General features: G+C 37.8%; 2 protein-coding genes across 2 annotated transcripts in view; one reads left to right on the forward strand and one right to left on the reverse strand.

Annotated features, from left to right (window-relative positions):
- The window catches only part of Ndf (Nucleosome-destabilizing factor), a 49,038-nt gene that overhangs the window by 13,657 nt on the left and 16,070 nt on the right, over nucleotides 1-19,311 (forward strand). The gene's annotated exons all lie outside the window — the stretch shown is intronic.
- Nucleotides 804-6,126, reverse strand: LOC108721432 (leucine-rich repeat and immunoglobulin-like domain-containing nogo receptor-interacting protein 3). Its single transcript, XM_018445980.1, has 3 exons — nucleotides 3,575-6,126; nucleotides 2,998-3,280; nucleotides 804-2,690 (listed from the first exon to the last, which is right to left on the reverse strand). Exons 1-3 carry the CDS (start codon nucleotides 5,389-5,391, stop codon nucleotides 2,043-2,045), a joined length of 2,748 nt encoding a protein of 915 aa, XP_018301482.1. The 5' UTR covers nucleotides 5,392-6,126; the 3' UTR covers nucleotides 804-2,042.

Genomic DNA, 19,311 nt, shown 5'->3' on the forward strand with positions numbered 1-19,311 from the left:
GAATTTAAAACAAACGTCTATAATTATTGTTTCTAACGTATTTCTTTATATATTATACAGTTTCAAGAAATTACTTCTCAAAATAATTTTAAATTAATCTCTCATTTGCTCTTTACGTTTTGCTTTGAATTTTTAAATTAATTATTTGTACACAAAGATGTCACTTTTTATGAATAGCATTATTTTTCTCTATTTTGTAGGAGTGTAGATTTAAATTTAATAAAATCTAGGTTTGATAAGAGTATTATAAAATAAAAAAATTATGCATAGAATTAATTTGATATTGATTCTTTTTAGGACAAACTCATTTCCAAATGTTTTAAGTGAAATTATTTTGTTATGCTGTAAAAAAATAATTAATATATTTTTAAAATTATTTTTTTACGTTCTGAAAATTTATTATTGAAATTTATCATTTTTATTCTGTAGGTAGTTGGCTACAGAATTTGGAATTGAAATTTTTGTTAAATTTTGTAAAATTGTTTAATCCATTAAAAATTTAAATTGGACAAATTATTGATATTCTGACTATTGTTGCTCTCGTCTTTCTAATTCAGTTACTGAATGATAAATATATGTATTACGGAGATACTTTCCCGATTATTAAAGTTCGCGTTAATTGAATGGCTTACAGTTAGCAACTTCGTTAATTAACAATATCGCTAATTAACAGTTAGTAGTTATTATCTTTCTATTTACACGTGTCTCTAAAAAAGAAAGAATAAAGTTTTTAATATATATTTTTCTACAAAGTTAATTACGATATGGAATTTGGATAGGGGATTAAGATGTAGATGCTTGGCGACGATTCGTCAGGATTTATTCAACAAAGGGGTGCATCTTGGCAAAATTTCTATAAGAGCAACTTTGTTGCAACTAAATCTGTACATACAATTTCTTTCTCTGAAACGCTGCTTTTGTTTAAAATATTGTATTTAACAGCCAATATAATTTTTTTTTTTATTATAATTTCCTTTCTCTTTCGTTTTTTTTCGCACGAATGCCGGATGATTCGAGATATGTTGCTATGTAATAATTAAAAAATTAAGTACGTACGTTGGTTACTTTCTGGCATGTTTCCTTTTTTTTCTCCGATAGGCACATACTTTTATATTGTGATTAATTTGTAATCTATTACGTTAAACACAAGTGCTTAAAAAAAAAAGAAAAAGAAAAAAGGAAAGGACGCGAGCAACCGAACGCTGATGACTCCCGCCGATTTTTAATTGAAAATTTTTAAATGAAAAAATCGAGACAATTAAAATGAACGATTGCGGGTATATCGATCTCGCTGCCTCAGTCTTTCGCAATGAGAGGATGATCCGATTTTTTTTTGTAATATCACTGATACATAAAACTTTCACGCACGCATATTTACAGAAAGGGTTGAGAATGATTCCCTGCGGAACTTGCAATCTTAAGACTTTTGGAATTGACAACTAGGCGAAGTTACTTTTCCTCCTCGTCGCGTTTGTAAGAGGAAATTAATTTATAGTTGACGAGGACGCGAAATGTAATTCGCGTGTTTCTCTTTTTTTATTTTGAAATCGTTATCCTTTCGGATGATGACAGTCATCCAAAAACGATGACACTGATGAAAAAAAGCACACGTCGCTTAACGAGAGACGGACAGGTTGCAAGGTCGATCGTATCAAGAGTAGTCCTTGAAAGCTGTCCGTAATTTTTTTTTGTTCTCCTAGATTAGCACACACTTTCTTGCGATTAATCATCATCAACAGTCATCGATCTCGGCAAAGGAAGGATCTCTCGTTTCTTGGCACTCACACGAGTTCTTCTTGAACTGTCTTCTAGAGCACTTTCCTCGAATTAGCCATACAGTCAAAAGCAGGAAGAAGCTTCAAGCGATCTCCTCGACATCGAAGACGCGATTTTCACTTATTGGACGCAAGGTGGCAATGATACTTTCGCTACGTTCCACTCCTGTTGATTGTCCGAGAACAATCTCTTTTCTATTTTCTGATAACTTAAATGATAACAGGAACCCATTCTTGGCCACTTTAACGCGCTTTAATTTCTGCCGGTTAAAGTTTAGTCTCGCGTGGAAGATCAGGTAGACTATTGCTAGGTGCTAGAAGTCCCAGAACCTCCGGAGTCTCTCTCCGGGATTCCTTAGCCAAGACTGTACCATTAGAGCCTTTGAAGATTGGCTTGTCGTCCTCGTAGTTCTTATACAGCGTGCTGCCGTATTCATTGATATATTGCAGTATCGTCGAAGTGGGTAACACTGTAGGCGGTCCCAAAGGTGGCGGTGGATCGCTTTCCTCAATGTAATTGATATGAATGCCTTCCATCATGTTCTGGCCGTGCGGGCTGATCGACGATAGCTCGGTCGGTGTGTAATACTCGCTGTTGACGTCGTCCAGACTTGCTCCCGCCACCAGATTGTCGATCTTCGCTTTAAAATACGTATCCATGCCGTTGAGGTTGTCCTTGGTAGGATCGAATATCATGGAGTCGCTCTTGCCGCACGAGCCACTCCGGCAATTATCGAAGTACAGATTCGGCAGGTTTTCCAGGACTTTGGCCAACGTCTGCTGCTGGTACTTGTAACTCTCGCGCAATCGCAATACCTGATGAGCGCTGAACTTGCGGATCTTGTTCCGTTGGAAGACGTAATTCTCGCGTACCCAATTCAGCTGACTGGTGGAATAGTCCCGTACCCTCTTTACCTGCGAAAGAGTAACAAAATAGACGCGACTAGATACGTATCTATTGTATACGATCTCGCATTATATCGTCTTTGTCGTAACTAATGCGCTGTACGACTTTCTTTTTAGCCTCTTTATGTTTTCTTTTAATGGAAAATCGTTTCGTCAATATCGAAAAGAGACGTATCTAATGAATTTTTTATTACTTTACGCGTTGTAACTAGATTATGATGAGATAAAAAGTGAATACGGTAATAAAAGCAATTAAATTAATTACGATGAGTACAGTCCTGCGCAAGAATCTTCATGGGGAATTTGTCTATCGTACCTGATCATAGTACTGATCTCTCAGCGCGGTCAGGTGGCTGGTACCATAATCCCGTATGTCTCGTATATGCTGCATTTGACCCTCATAGCTGTCGCGGATCCATTCCACTTGCTGAACGCAATTGTCCTTAATTCTATGCACCTGCTGCGTGTAGTTCTCCCTTAGTCTTTCGAGTTGCTGACTCTTGTACTGCTCGATATTATCGAGCATTTGGTAGATCTGCTTGGCCCGCGGAGTCACGCCCACGCGTCTGCAGCACATGCACCACTTGATACATCCGCACCTGTGAGATTTACGAAAGGGGAAAAATGTTAACGAGAGAGCTATAAACGAAAGGAATATAAGAAGTCGGAATCGTCAGGTGAAGTTATTGATCGCGTCCTGACCTTCCGTCGACTTGTTCGCTTTACTCGTCAAAGTTGATGCTCTTGACGAGTGGTTACTATCACTCGAACTGTTTAATGGCTCTATTGACCGACACATGCGGGCATATGACACAGTCGCGAAGACACATTCAAGAAGAATATTTTTAACATATATTCTTACATATATTCTACATGTTGCTATGAATACTCACTTCAAGAACAAGTACCGCAGCAGCTGTACCATTAACGTCAGTAGAAGAAACGCCACGGCGCAAATTGCGCCGACGAGGATGCTAAAGATCTTGATATTGTGCAAGGTTATTGGGTCCATGTGCAGCGTTATGTAGATGGTCTCATTGGCGATCGGATTGACCGCCGTACACTTGTATTTGCCTACGTCCTGTCGCAACAGCGTCGCGATGTAAAGGGAGCCATTCTCCAAGACGCGAATGCGGTTGTCATCGACAACCGGCCGATCTGTCCGCCAGCTGTGCACCTTCGGATGTTCGACGAATGCATCGGGGAAGCCTGGATCTGGTACCCAATGAAGCACCAGACCGCTCGGAGTTACCCAGGTCAAGGAAGGCGCGGGATTCCCGCTGAACTCGCATTCCAGCAGCACCGAACTCAAGAGAAGGTACTGCTGAGTTTTGGTAGCCTGCACTAGAATTGGTGGACTGCACTCGAGGTAGCGTAATGTCTGTAGGATGTCTACGGTGCTGTCCATCTCGTGGCCGCATTTGAGCCCGCTTTGGAAAGCTGCACGCAGATGTGCCCTGCTCTCCGCCCATTTGACAAACCAAAACATGCGGCAATCGCAGGCCCATGAATTGCCCTGCAATTGCAGCTCATCCAGCAACGGTAGATGTGCCACATTCGCAGGTAGGAAAGTCAGCTCGTTGTTACGCAAATCAATTCTACGCAAGGACGGTGTCTCATTCAGAGTCAACTGGCCGATCTCTCGTAACGGGCTGTTTGTAATTTCCAGTGTCTCCAACTCGGTCAGGCCAGCCAAATTTTTGTTTCGAAGGTTCTCCAATTTGGTCCCAGATAGCAAGAGAGTCCTAAGCCTGCTGACAGGTCGCCAGATGTTATCGGGCAACGACGAGATCGGCAAACGACTCAGATCGAGCCATCGTAGATTGGCGAGGCTTTGAAACGCGGTGTCCGCGATATGCGCGATCGGATTACCCTCGAGATCGAGGTGTTGCAAGGCCGTCAGGTCGTTGAAGAGACTACGTGGTAACGCGTCGATCTCATTGTCAGCGAGATCGAGCATTTTCAGTTGCACCAAGCCGGAAAACAGCCGCGGCGGCAGCTTTGTCAGCCGGTTGCCGACCAGTCGTAGCTCCTGCAGCTGTCGATTCGGCTGAAAGCTATGATCCGGCAGCGAGACTAGCCGGTTACCGCTGAGATCGAGTCGCACGAGCTTCTTGGCGGACGAGAACGCCTGATAAGGCAGTACAGAAAGTAGATTCGCCGCCAGACGGATTTCCTGGAGGCGATCCAGATGATGGAACAGCTGTTGCGGCAGCGCGGCCAGCCGGTTCCCGGTGAGGTTCAGGTACTGAAGTTGATGCAATGGATGGAAGACATCCGACGGTAAGTCGGCCAGCCAATTATCACCTAGATCGAGTCGTTCGAGATGCGGGGTAGCGTCGAATACGCCGGACTCCACTCTCTCGATGCTGCTCGACGACCAGACCAGCCGTCGCAGCTTGACGGTCCTCTCCAAAGCGGTCGCCCGAATCACCTTCTCTTGGACATTTCTCAGCGACACGCTCGTAACGTCTCGTGGTAAGACGAGACTGGAGAAGTTGCGCCTCGCGCATCTCAAACTGCTGTTTATATCCGCACACTCGCATCCCTTGGGACATTCTATTCGCGACGAGAATGACGACGCGTTTGTGATCGACGACAGCGTGTCCGAAGGTGCACTCGCGACTCGCACCACCGCCACTACTACGATCAGAAAAACCAACCACCTCAAGCGTGGACCATCACCTCCCCTTGCCACCCGCACCCGCATTCCTAAAACCTGCAATGTGACGATTTGCACGAGTATAGCGATCTCCCATGTCCTGACGGGTAGGCTTTTCCTCACGAAGGACTTTCTCGAATTATGGTCCGTTACGACCACGCTTCTTTCTTTGCCCGACTAAAGGACAAAGATTTTATTTACCCGCAAACAGATTATACTTTTTCTATCTCTTGGTTTTTCTTTCTCTCTTTCTTTCTCACACTGCCAGTAGTAGTTTAAATATATCGATCACTCGACCACGTGTTCGCGAACGTCGTCGCGTCCATCACCCTTCGCAACCCTAAGAACTCTCGCTTCTTCCACTACCTACCTGCCGAGAATCACGATTGTATTCTCCGCGGGCTATCCCGGATATATTGCTTCGAGAAAGAAATCGGGACGGGTAGTAATGCGAAGAGAGAGTCGTTCCATTTGCGAGTAATCCGGCAGTACAATATTTCGCAACGTCGAGATGTCTACCGACGATGATGACGCTGACGATGGTGGCGAATGACGGTGCGTGGGTGACGATACTCTCGTCGGTGCCGTCGCCGCGTTGCGCTGGTAACATAATTGCGCTCACCGCGTACCGTATTGTGTACCGTGTTGCGCGTTGCACCGCTACCGAGGATCAGACTTATGGAGAAAATACCAGGTTTAAGTTTACGGAGAATGTTAACCGGGTACCGATGCTCTCTCACGCACGCACGCACGCACGCACGCACGCACGCAAGTAAGAACGCAAGCAAGAACGTTTTATTTTTCCTTCTCTATCCCTGCTTTTTCTCCCTTTCTCTCTCTCTCTCTCTCTCTCCCCCTCTTTGTCTCGTCTTCTTTCTTTCCTGTTATCCTATTGCCAGACGCGATAACCGTCTCCGTCAGTGTCCGGCGTCGTGTGCAGCAACGCCGCGGTCGCGCACTACTTGACACGCGTGTCACATGACACGCTCGTGCATATCGCGCTCCCGGTGGCCGGCTGTGTCCGCCCGCTGCACATCAGATGCAAAAACCGACTATGGAGCGGAGCTCCGGCCACGACTCTACCGGAGCGGATTCTCCTCGTGGCGAGCACCGGTTTGAGCAAACCGGCAACGTCGCCGACTCCTCAGTCGGTTGGCGCCGACGCAGACCTTGTCAGTACGTTTCTGTGAACAGGATTTAAGAGAGAAAGAGAGAGAGAGAGAGACAGAGACAGAGAGAGAGAGAGAGACAGAGAAAGAGAGAGAACTGCTGTGAAAGAGTGGCTCAACGAAAGATACAGAAGGAAGGGAGAGTTTCATGTAGAAGATCCTCGACAATGACTGTGTCGAATGCTCGGTGAGAGTTTGGGATTTCTCGGCAGGCCGTTTCTACCCGGAGCTTTTCAATTCATCGAATGTCCGCTGAGACTTGCTCCATTTAAATTCGATTCCACCAATGTAAGAATAATTTGAATCTCTGTTTACCTTACTATTTATTTTTTCTAATTCTTAGAATTAGAAAAAAGTAAAGAATAAATTAAACCGAGATAAAGTTAATCTTACATTGGAATAAGCCTTAATGTGTCTTCTTATGCTCGCGTCATTGGCGCGATGACCAAGTCTATTTCAGCGTTATCGTCGGATTCGTCGATCGTTTTTTTGAATATTCTCGCGAAGGTGCGTCTAGTTTTATCGTCTGACATTTCGGACATCTTGGCCACAGTCTAGCCGTCTTCGAGCTATTGCCATATCGCGATTGACAGTCTAAAATAGTTGCAAGTTCAGTGCCAAATTAGCTGTCAGCATTTGCTAGATTGCCGACACTAGTTTGTGCGAGCGAGGAACAATTGCGTTTTATCCTTGATTTTTGCTCGTTTTTTTTTATAGCAATGTTTCATCTTTAAATCTCTAGGAGAAAACTAACAGTCGGGGAGAATAATGTAAAACTGATTAGCTCATAACTGATATTATCAATTTAAATTTATGGTCAAAGTTAAACGAGTTTGAAAAATTTGTAGTGAATTACTTAAAATAAATCTAGATTTATTGCACAATTTAAAAAGTAAGAATTTCTTGAGATTACAGATGTTTCTTTGTTTCTTTTGGGATTACTGATAAAAATTTACGAATAAGGCTATAGAATTACGAACTTTTAGAACTCATCCAGAATAAATTTAGAGTCGCGAAAGAAAGATTTTGTTCCCGGTTGGATCATAAATAGTGTCTCCCAGATAGGGACAGAATCGTAAATAGAATATCGTACATAATAGAACTTCTACGAACTCATTTATAATGGCAAAAGTTTAAAATGTATAGATTCAAGAGAGATATTCTACATACGTTTCTAGGATTATAAATAGCTACTAGTGCAACTGTATAAATATTTTACGCATCGATTCATTTTCGAGATCGAAGACAGTGTGCCTTATCATGATCTCTTAATGAAGATAAGTGCATGGAGATAAAAAAACTTTCGACAACTGTTGTGCTAACAGACCGGTCGGCCTCGAGTCTGCGGGACCTTAAACTTTGATTCTCACTAATGGAACCGGTCGTGCAGACGCGAGACGGTAGAATCTCACGAGCGTCCGGGCCAAAGGATGCTCCCACGCTCTTGTTCGCGTTTAATCAAATCTATCTCGCCACGGTGCCTCGATGTCTAGCTGTCGCGTAAACTTTTTGGGAAAGCGCCTATTTTTTCTAGAAATCAATTATTCCGAAAAACTTGCAGCAGTTAAACAAAATTTAATCGAAGTCTCTCATAAACGAAATTAATGTTATAAATTATAAAATACCAATCTATATACACTTGTAGGTGTATAAAATTATAAAATTATTACTCAAAAAATAATATGCCAAATTTAATTTCTAATAATAATAGTGGTTTTAAAATAGCATTTATATGTTTCTCTTAAAAATTTTGTAGGTATTATAATAATTGTTAGAAATAATGATTCGGTATACTACAATCTATGCATCGCTATCTAAGGTCTAACTTGCTATTTTCTATGCATTTTACGCTTTCTATGTGAGCATATAAATAGACATTATGCAGATATTATTAGCGTACGTGGATAGGAAGCATATTCTAATCGCAAAAAAAGTATTAATCATCGTTAAAATTTGCATTATCGAACTATGAACGTCGTGACATAGTCCAGCCGCTTGAAATATAATCGCGATGACGCAAGTGAAGAACGATTGCATTTTCACTTTTACTTTAACGTCGAACGCCGCTACGCTTTCCCGTGAAATCCGTTTGTTCGCTTTTACCTCGTACCGTGCGCTTCGGAAAAATAGCATAGAGTTTTCGTGTCGTCCAAGTTATTTATAAAAATGTCACGTGCAGATCTGGATTCCCCCGTGGAGCCGTTATTATGCGTTTGCCGTTATTTCGTTGATTTCTACCTGAACGTAAAAGGCGTATCGTCGCGTATTTGATGTAGGAGGGATGGAAGCGGGGTGTCCCTTAGGTTTCCCACCGTGCAACATCGATCCGTGACCTAACTTTGTTCCACGCTTTTACCATACATTACGACATGCAGGCCATTTAGAGTCAAATCGGAAACATCGTTCAATGCTGTTTCCAACCTGAAGGAAAGGCGCAGGTTTAGGATAAATCCAAAATTGGTTTAAAGAGTCTTTTCGCGGATCAATTCGATATGTTCGCTAACAAAAATGAATCTAATTTTCCGCCAATTTTTCTAAAACATTTTCTATATTCAGAGAAAAAGACATACTATAATGATGACAAAAAATGATAAAGATGACAACTATATATAAGTATAGAATTTTATGTTTAGAATTACTGTACTTAGTTGAATGAACTATTTTATTTTATTGCAATTATGAAATAGTTTATTCCACTATGTACATTAATTCTACATATTACTAAAAAAAGAATCTGGTAATAGCTATCAAATGTCGAGTGAAATAATTAAATATTCAATTAATATAACCAAAAATAATTTTACTGTTCTAAATATTTAGTAATTATTACAAAACGGTTGATTATATTATTATATTTTATAATATTAAATATTTAGAAAAAAGTAAAATTATTTTTGGTTATATTAATTGAACATTCAATTGCAATTATTTTACTTAATATTTGATAACTATTACCAAACTTTTTCATAAAACTTGCAGTTGTCATTGCTATATTTTTCTGAGTGCAAATAAAGCGTAACATATTTTGAAACTCTTGTTGTTGGGAGAGAAACCTTCGCGACGCGTAATTCTTACTTATTCCATAACAAGCAATTATGTAACACGACGATTATTTGCAAACAATCGGTTTGAAGGCGGAGCATGTGCAGATAATACGATATCGTTTTGCAAAAAAAAATTAACCGAGTGGCAACTCGGTTAATTGTACGCAATGATAACGCGAGGAAAACAATTTCGCGGCCGAATTAATGAGAACGAACATCGTCTGCATTGCGTGACACGTTTACAGCCATGTAACTGCTTATTACACGAATCAGGAGCAGCCATTTGTCAATAAACTTCGCAGCAATTGGGCGATTTCTCTGTTTGCCGCAAAGAGTGTTATCTCTCATACCAGGCGAGCTTCGCGAATAATCGAAGCTATTCGTTCGCGTTAATAGATTCGTCTTCTCCGCAAGTGCATAACGAAGGTCAATAATTCGATAAAACTATTTGTGTGACGAAGAATCCGTGACGGCACGCGTTATTGGAACATCGATCGTCTTTACGCGAATCGGCCACGAGGACGGGATCACGTCGCACCTTTGCGATATATGTAAAATGTAAATTATATTTTAATAAAAGGATTGTATAGATATTCCTATTTCAATCTCCGATAAATTGCAACCGATTACTGAGAACTAATGACATTTGGAAATATGACTTGTTCCAATATTTTCTCAGACTGGAAATACTTTTCGCTTTAATACAGAACTCTATTTCAATATTTTTTTATTTGGCTTTCGATTCAATATTCAGTAAAATTTTGTTGTAATTTGGGATTAATTTAGTGTACTGTTTCTTTTAAAATTTTTGTAGAATATTTATTACTTTAGCTTATATATACCAAGAAGGGACTTGGTTTATGATTTCTTCTCTTAATTTTTAAGTAGGTAGGATGGTCACAGTTACCCAGGTATAATTTTCTTTAAGACCTTGTTCTGGAAAAAGAAAATAAAAAGGCAGATATTTTCCAGATGTTTAGAAGTCTCAAAATTTATTATTTTTACATTTCTCTATTTTATATTATTAAAAATAATTAGTATATATTATTAATATACTAGTTATATATTAATTATATTAATTATAAATATTAACTAATATATTAGTAAAAAATTAACTATAAAATTAAAATTTTTAGAACACATTCTGAGCACTCCACTTACCAACTTACACAGTATTAAACCACCTACAGTATTAAACTGTACCTTAAAGATTAACCTGATATTTGCGTCCATCCATACCTCATGATTAATGACTCACTAAAACCTATTATATATATAGCTAAATATTACTATTACCTAAACCTAAATCTACAGTCTTTTCTTATTTTTTGTATCTTAAATATCACAGTTTTTTTAATTAGACACCTCATAATAATTTATATTATTATCATATTTATTCAATTATACAGTTTTTAAAACCGTAGCATTTTTCCTTATGTTATTTCCTCATATATCTCTCCAATATAATAATTGATTTTCTACACTTATCGTATGTTTGAATTCTTATGTTTGTCCTTCTTCTTTTTTAGAATTCTTATAAAATGCAGCATTAATCAGTTCATTTACGTTAACGACAATTATTTTCATGCCGCAACCATAGCAGTAATCTACGTAACGATACTGCTTGCGTGAATTTTGTCTGCACGTTCGAAAACATTTTATCTTCGCGTAACCATAGACTATCGCGATTCAACTCGACTTCGACTTCGACTTTGAATAGATCATTCGTTCTGATCTAGACTATCGATTCCTATCTTTTGTTTCTTCCTTTCTGATAAAACAATTTCTACAAGGAACAAACGTTTCACACTCGTCCATTCTAGAAACTCGAGGCTATGTATTTTTAGCGATATCTACGAAAATTATTCTCAGATGTTATTTACAATCCGATAGAAACATTTGCAATGTCATTTATCTACTGTTAACTGGCTCTTTCTCTTTGTTATGGAAACAACAAAACAGCGTTATCATTATCAAGATTTAAGTACGTATTTGGTTTTAGGCTGGTGTTTACGATGTAATCTACGCCATTTTGAAGATAAATGTCTCATGTACGTGTAACCGTTTTTCATTAAATATGTAGCGATTACTCCTAGATAAATGCACGACGTTTGCGGTCCTAGAGAATTAATGGGTAACCTTCGACCTACTCGTAACGCAGAAAAGGATGGGCCGCTTAAATTTAATGGGCTGTTGGTGGCATTCGACATCGATCGATTACGAGTACCAGTATCACTAGAATATATTATTTGCAAAACTCTGTTAACTTTCTGAATCTGACGTTAAAATCTGTATAATACAATTACTGACGTTGGATCTTTGAGACCCAAGTCAATATGAGGTCATTTATTTTTTATTGATTAAAAGGTAGTAATTGATTTTAAAGAATAACTCGTATAAAAAAGAATATTAAGTTTGTTTTAATAACAATATAATTCAAATTTGCAGATTAACATAAAAAATATAATTGAATGAGGGTTCAATAGACTCTCCGAAGAGGTAATAATTTATACTATATTTTGTGATTTATACTACACATTTATCGTTATAATAATAATTGTATTCAAAATTGACGAATAATAAAATAAATAATGTGTATATATAGGAAGATGCAATAGATAATGGGCGAGAAAAGGTTCTTCTGCAAAATCGAGTCATTGTCAGGTCACTAATTTTTAATGGGCTTTCTACAATAAACCATTTAAGTCGAACATGAGAAGAATAATCGACTATGATTGGTCAATTTCTTACGCGGCTTAAGACTTAAAGCCGCAGCACAGACTTTTGCATAACGCATAATGCATAGTGCATAAGAGAATCAACCAATCGAAATTGTTCTTTTCCATGGAATGGGAGGAAAGGAAAGATTCTGATTAGTTGATTCGCTTATGTAATATGCGTTATGCATTATGCAAAAATCTGTGCTGCGGCCTTTAAAGCTTAGGCTAATGGCTTATTGTAGAAAGCCCATAAGATTTTTATCCCGAAAGTGTGTAATAATACGTGTTCTATTGTATTATGAAGGTCTTACTTTTATAATGATTCGTGCAATTTATGTTTTCGAAATTTTTCGGATGGTCTTATCCTGTTTTTTTTTACTAGTTTTTTCTTCTAGTGACAACAATGTAAGTTGTATGAATATTCTTGGTAAGGTTATATTTCAGGAGCTCTCAAAGCTAAGTCTGTTTGGTCTTACGATGACCTCATTTCATACGTTGACTCTTGAATTATCGGGGCTTTGTGTGCTTCCAAATATTTTCGGGCAAGCAACATTTCAAGTCGCAGCCACTAATTTTGGAGCGTTTGTCTTTCGGCGCTTTTCGTGTCCATTCGTGGATGCGGAGGGTGGAAAAGGATTTTGAAGTATCCGGTCTGGGACACTTGCTTTCAACTTGTCTAAAACTGTCACGTATGTTTATTCGCCGGGATGACCTTGGGCATCGTCGCGGCGTCGCCCTCGACACACAATTTCGACTGCTATACGATCTATAAGAGCTGATTGGGTAGGAAATGCTGTCGCGAAAGGGCACTGCGAACTTGAGCGGTACTATGTTTTAAAGTGGAACTTGTGTGCAAAGAACCTTGACGGTTAATAATTAAATTACGTAATAATTATGTAACAATTAACCCTTAGAGAAATCTAATACTGGCCAATATTAAAAGGCAGTAACTAACTACCTTTTTAAGTATTAAAAGCACTGTTGTTTAGCACTTTTAATACTCCAAATAAGTAATTAATTACTGTCTTTCAGTAATAAATTGGTCAGTATTAAATTTCTTTAAAGGAATAAAATGCGAACGATGGATTAAAAATCTATCGTTCTCGGCGAGAATGTATTTTGGAATAAGCAGATGCTTATTTTCGATATCGGATCAATAATTTCATAATTATGAACGTTTTGTAATAATAAAATCTTATTTACTGCTATTATTTTTTGTACTTTATTATCTATTATATTTATTATTAGTGCTACACTGAAAGAAAATTTACTAAATTTTAATACATATTTCTTTGAATTGTACTAAGTAAACATTTACTTACAGTAAATAAGTATTTATTTAATAAAAAAATGATAATTAAATAAAAAATTAATGATTTTTGTATCAAATAAATGTATGTTTATATTTAATAAATATTTATATTGAACTATTCAAACAAATATTTAAAAACTTAATATTTTTTTCAATTATAAGATTCTAAAAAAGAATCGATTATGAATCTATCTAGAGAAAACACACACACTAGCAAGATTTCGTTTGTTTACAAAGAACGTCTCGCTTCCTAATGTAAGAGTTGTAATTTGTAAGTAAAAGGGTTGCAAAATCGCGATGACCTGACGGCGAAGCCGGACTGCGGCTGTGAGTCAGATCAGTCGGGTCGGGAACGTGATTACGTACTCCAGTTACCTAATAATAAAATCGGGCTTGGCCTCGATTGGCAAAGTTTTTGTAGGTTACGGGAAGGCCGCACGAAAACTCGCATCTCTCTCCTTCGTGTCCTTGCCTGCACGTCCTCGCCATCGTCGGTCATGGTCAGGGAGAGGCGAGCTTTGTAGGGTCATCTGATGTTTCGCCCTGATATTTCTTTTTCCTCTTCCTCATTTTTTATTTATTTTTTTTTCTATTTTTTTCTTTCTGTGAACGTCAAAACCTTCTTTTCCTGATGATTCACTAGTTATAATGATGGCGGTTACTCTATAAAACATCGTTTTACTTGGAACTTGCTTTTACGAGTTTCGTATCGATCTCACGATTTTCGTCTATTTTTCGTCGTGCACGGATGCGGAAATCGTGGCGCTCTCTGAGGCTAAAAAGAGGACAGTTTCGGCGGAAGAACGTCTTTCATTTCGCAGATCGAGTTAAGAGGAATTTCTATTGCCTGGTATCCCATACTTTTTCGAATTTTTCTTATTAAATAGCTCATTTGGAGTGGAAACAATAAAGTACTGTAAGGTGGAAAGTTTCAATGAGGGCGATTAATTTCAAAAGTTTCTGAAAAGGGTAGCAGAAGAAGAGAATAATTTCTTTCTTTTTGAACGCCTATTTCATTTGTTCTCTTTCCATTTTTTATATTTACCTCCAGTTCTTCTTATATTTTCCTATATTTCTGTATCCAGATAAAATGAAAAACGAAGTCTCTCTCAATAAATATTAAAACGATCGATCTCGATGCTTAAATAATTTAGGGGCAATCATGAGAAATGATACGAACGCCTACGAGCTTCGTTTTCTAAATTAAAAAAAAAAAAAAAAGAATTGGCACACTTTTTTAAACATACTGGGAAAAAGTCTAGTTACATTAATTGGAATTCTGATTGAACCATAAAGATACAAATCAGATACTTATAGTTGAATCTATCAAAGATTCTACTCGAGATAACCAGAAATTCAATCACGATATCAAAACTCTGATTGGTATGATCAGAGTGCATTTTGTTTTACTTCTTGTATACAACCAGAACATTTTTTTCAGATCGGCGTGACTTCGCATTTAAATAAATTTATTGATAATAATTTCTAAATTAGCTGCTCTAAGCGCGTTTCTGCTGTTATCCTCTTATATCTCTGCATTGAAAAAAAATTATTTATTTGACTAAATTATATTTTTTAATGAAGCATATTATATTTGACTTAAATTTAAATACATATATTCTCCAATGAAAGAAATAAAGACAACTAAATTAATTTAGTCAAATAAACAATTTTTTTCAGTGTGAATCCAGATAAAATGAAAAGCAAGGTCTCTATCGATATTAAAGTGTTCGATCTTGATGTTTGAATAATTCAGGGGTGATCGTGAGAAATGATAACGAATGCCAGCAAGCTTTATTTTCTCGAAAAAAAAAGAAAGAGTTTGACGGTACATTTCCTCAATTATCTTGCGTAATATCAGATCTCTAATAGGAACAGCGATACGAATAGCTCGAGGAATTTGTTCCCGAAAGATCGCGCGCCGCTTTTGGCAGCATGTTGCATAATTCATTGAACGTTGAAAGCACGTTTACCCGAGGCACGAGTACACGATTCAGTTCCTGCGCGCGTTATGTAACGACGTCGATAAGTGGAAGTTGGGTGTGGGTATCCTTTGGATGGAGAAGGGATGGCATCGAGGAGGAATCGATTGCACCTGGAGCGTCTCATAAAAACCTCATTTTGCCCACGGTAAGGCAAATGTGCTTCCGGTGGAATAGAATTACACGCGATAGTTGCGTCATGGATGAGATGTGTTTCTGCTCCAAAAAATCTAAAAACACAATTCGCAATAAAGTTACGTTTGTCCTTGTAATTTCGAGATACTTTGAACATGGTGCAAAATGGCCGCATACTCGGGAATTGTAAAAATAAAGATGGCAGGGTGTGATTAACGCTGGCAGCCATGTCGTCGAACGTAACGTTGTTGCACAACTCTGTGCTCTTAAAAAACCAATATCCTTTTTAATCGATACAACGCATTATCGATATGAGTACTTATGATAGACTTATATAATAAACCGCATATTCATATCGCTCATTTGCTACAATGACTAGAAATAGCTAGAAAAATAGCTACAATGACTACAATAGCTAGAAAAACAAAGTTTTCCTGATAACGAGTTCCTCACTGTTTTGAACTTTATTGAACCTAAATAAAATTTTGTAATATTAATCTTGAAATGTAATTTTGGTGTAATATCTGAGTGTAAAGGGATAAAGTATATCTATTCTCTCTAAAATTTTTAGAGCGAATCTTACTTTGAAGAGTGAAGTCTTAGAGTTCTTTTAAAGTATCCCTAATAAAAATTTCATGTATTTTTGAACCCTGTTATTAGACAATATATTAACTCTGTCTAGTAACTGAGAAATAAAACTACTCTCAATGTAAGTCTTTACCTGCCGTTACTGCGTATAAAAGATGCGCAAAATCTGAACCCATTTACTGAACATAAACAGGACAATAAATACGTAGTTTTTAACTGATAATAATCTATTGATACTAAACTGTAATTGAGTAGATATTTACACAAATTGCACATATTTTTATCAGGAAAATTGCACGCTTTAATCACTAAATAAAATTTTATTAAGAGTTTTTATCTATTTTCTACGTAGTATAACTAAAAGAATACAGTATGTAATACTAGACAGTAGTGTCTAAGAAAACTACATTTCGGTGTACATTCTATCAGAGTTTTTTAAATACATATTTTTATTCTTTTTTTGCAAGCAACTAAAAAATGACAATTCTTTAATTATGTTGTGAAATGAGCGATATGTGGTAGCTGAAGACAATACATGAAGAACAGAGATGTATTGTCTATTACTTTCTCTGTTAGGTAAATTCGTAATAATGTCAAATCCACAATTTGAGTTACTTTTATTCTATAGATTGCCATTGTCCTATTCAATATGTTCTTAATTTAATTAAAACGATGGAGTTAAATAATTTAACTCAAGAAATTATATTAAGTTTGACTAAAATTTAGTTTATTATTTACTAAATGCATACATTAATATAGACGTTGTTTATTTTGAACTAATCAGAAATAGATTGAGTCATATATGGAAGTTGAAAATAACAAAATATCATTTAACTCAAGGGATTGAGTTACCATTGCTCCTTTGATATCTAACAGAATAACATTGGTAAAAGAGAGTAAATAAAAGAATAACATTGGTAAGAGAGAGTAAATAATGGATCAGATACTTTCCTTGTGTGTGTGTGTGTGTGTGTGTGTGTGTGTGTGTGTGTGTGTGTGTGTGTTTGAAATACACACAAGGAAAGTATCTGATCAATTATTTATTCTCTCTTACCAATGTTATTCTCACGCCTCCAATAAAAACGCAATCTATTAGATAATTCTGTAAAATGCAAATATACAATTTGACTAGAGATAGCTCTGGATCATTTTCTTTCAGAAAAATTTTCAACCGCGTTAATTTTAAGTACGAATCACCAACTCTCTCACTAAACCGCCTACGAAAAAAATATATACCTATCGGTTACGTAACGCGTTGAAAGGCGCCGCCGAAAGCAGCGGGGAAGGAAAGCTATGGTCTTCGTACCAGAGCACGCTCTCTCGCGCAGCGAGAGGAAAGGGGTAGAGAAGAAGAGTGTGTCTTCCTTTCACAGCCGGGGCAACAGCAGTCGTTCGCTTAGGTAGGAATATCATGCCTACACTGCCTACCGCTGTGCATATTGTGTTTCTAGCTGCACGAGTGCAACAAGGAGAGACGATGTTCTCGTACAAGCGAGTGAGAGTGTGTGAGAAAGAGAGAAGGAGGGAGGGAGAGGGGAGGGAGGCAGCTCGCTGCAGTCGGACCGAGCCGAGTCGAGCGGAGCGGAGCTCCCGATCAGCTGGGTGCCGCGCGGTGTTGCCGGTTCGCGCACGCGTGACCCCCGGCTGCTACGGATCAATAATCGACCGATCTGGCAACAACGGTGCAAGCTACCGTCGGCTCTTTATTTAAACGTGCCAGTCGCTCAGCTCAACGTGCCGCTCTGGCGACCGTTTCTCTGGGTTCCTTCTCTCCCTTCTTGCATTTTGTCGTCCTCTTCCTTCCCGACCTTTCTTGTACTCTACTTCTCTTTCTTTCGATATACTCTCACGTCTTCTCCAGGATTGCTACAAAACTAGAAATCAGGAAACAGTCAGGGAATTTGGAAAATTTTCTGAAAAATAAAAATTCTTGACTTTAAAGAAGTCTATGCATACATTACGCTTACGCAGTTTTGGAATATTTCCAACTTAACAATTAAATGCAAGCAGTGTCAGCAGTATTAATAGTAATTAACATTGCTATGTTAAATTGTTCTCTGAATAAAATATTTGAGGGTTTCTACATCAGGATAAAAATACAAAAAAATTTCGAAGTATTACTGAAAGTACCAGGGAAAGTCATGTAATTTTTTAAATTAAGAAGCGCCATAACGGTCAGAACGTTAAGATGTTGAACTATTGTAAATTCATTTAAATGAATTTACAATAGTTCAACATCTTAACGTTCTGACCGTTATGGCGCTTCTTAATTTAAAGCATTATGTTTAACATTAGCGGTCTTTCAATCTTATTATCATGTAATTTTGTCTGGAAATCAGGGAAAAGTTATAGAATTTTAGAATGAGGAATTTGTGACAACACTTTTCGTATCACTCCCGATGCTTCGCCGATCGGATTGATATTTTTGAAAGATTGATTTCTGTTCGAACGCATGCGGGGGCGTAGCCCAGACTTGAACGTCTGGGAAAGATTCGAACTGTCGGTTGCGTTTTAGCTGTTATACTCGCGATTATAAATACTTTGCGCTGGGTATATGAACGCACAAGAGGGAGGTATCAGGGCCGTAGATACTGGTCGCGGCCATTGCTCCCGGGTATTACTTCAACGGACGTAATTGTTGTAGGTCGCTATCGCGTTATACCGTGGAAGTTAAATGTTAGAAGCGAAGTCTGTAATCAGGTAAATGTCCCAGTAGCCGGACGTTTAAGCGTTAGGTTCTCATAAATAATACAATTTATAATATCAAAAAGATTTTTAATATAAATATTTGTATTCATTTGAAAACTCAAGACTCCCTTAAGCAAGGAAAAATTATTTGAACCCACTTATAACAATTATTAATTAAAATATTTAAATAAATAATAGAATGCGTCAATGTATCAGTGGCCGGAGAAGCCGGTGGGACACTGAGACGTAATTATCCCAGTGTCCGACCACAAAATTGGAAAATTAATATGCTGACGGAAAATAATAATATAAATAGATGTTTAATGACAA

This window comes from Mycetomoellerius zeteki, unplaced genomic scaffold (assembly GCF_001594055.1).
Source record: "Mycetomoellerius zeteki isolate Tzet28-1 unplaced genomic scaffold, Tzet1.0 scaffold172, whole genome shotgun sequence".
In the NCBI taxonomy this organism is placed as follows: Eukaryota; Metazoa; Arthropoda; class Insecta; order Hymenoptera; family Formicidae; genus Mycetomoellerius; species Mycetomoellerius zeteki.

Bases quoted from the DNA above. Each gene is read 5' to 3' on its own strand.
- LOC108721432 (XM_018445980.1), bottom strand. From the start codon at position 5,391: ATGCGGGTGCGGGTGGCAAGGGGAGGTGATGGTCCACGCTTGAGGTGG. The intron at 3,281-3,574 runs GTGAGTATTCAT...TAAATCTCACAG, and splicing joins CTGCGGTACTTGTTCTTGAA to GTGCGGATGTATCAAGTGGT. The intron at 2,691-2,997 runs GTACGATAGACA...ACTCTTTCGCAG, and splicing joins GAGATCAGTACTATGATCAG to GTAAAGAGGGTACGGGACTA.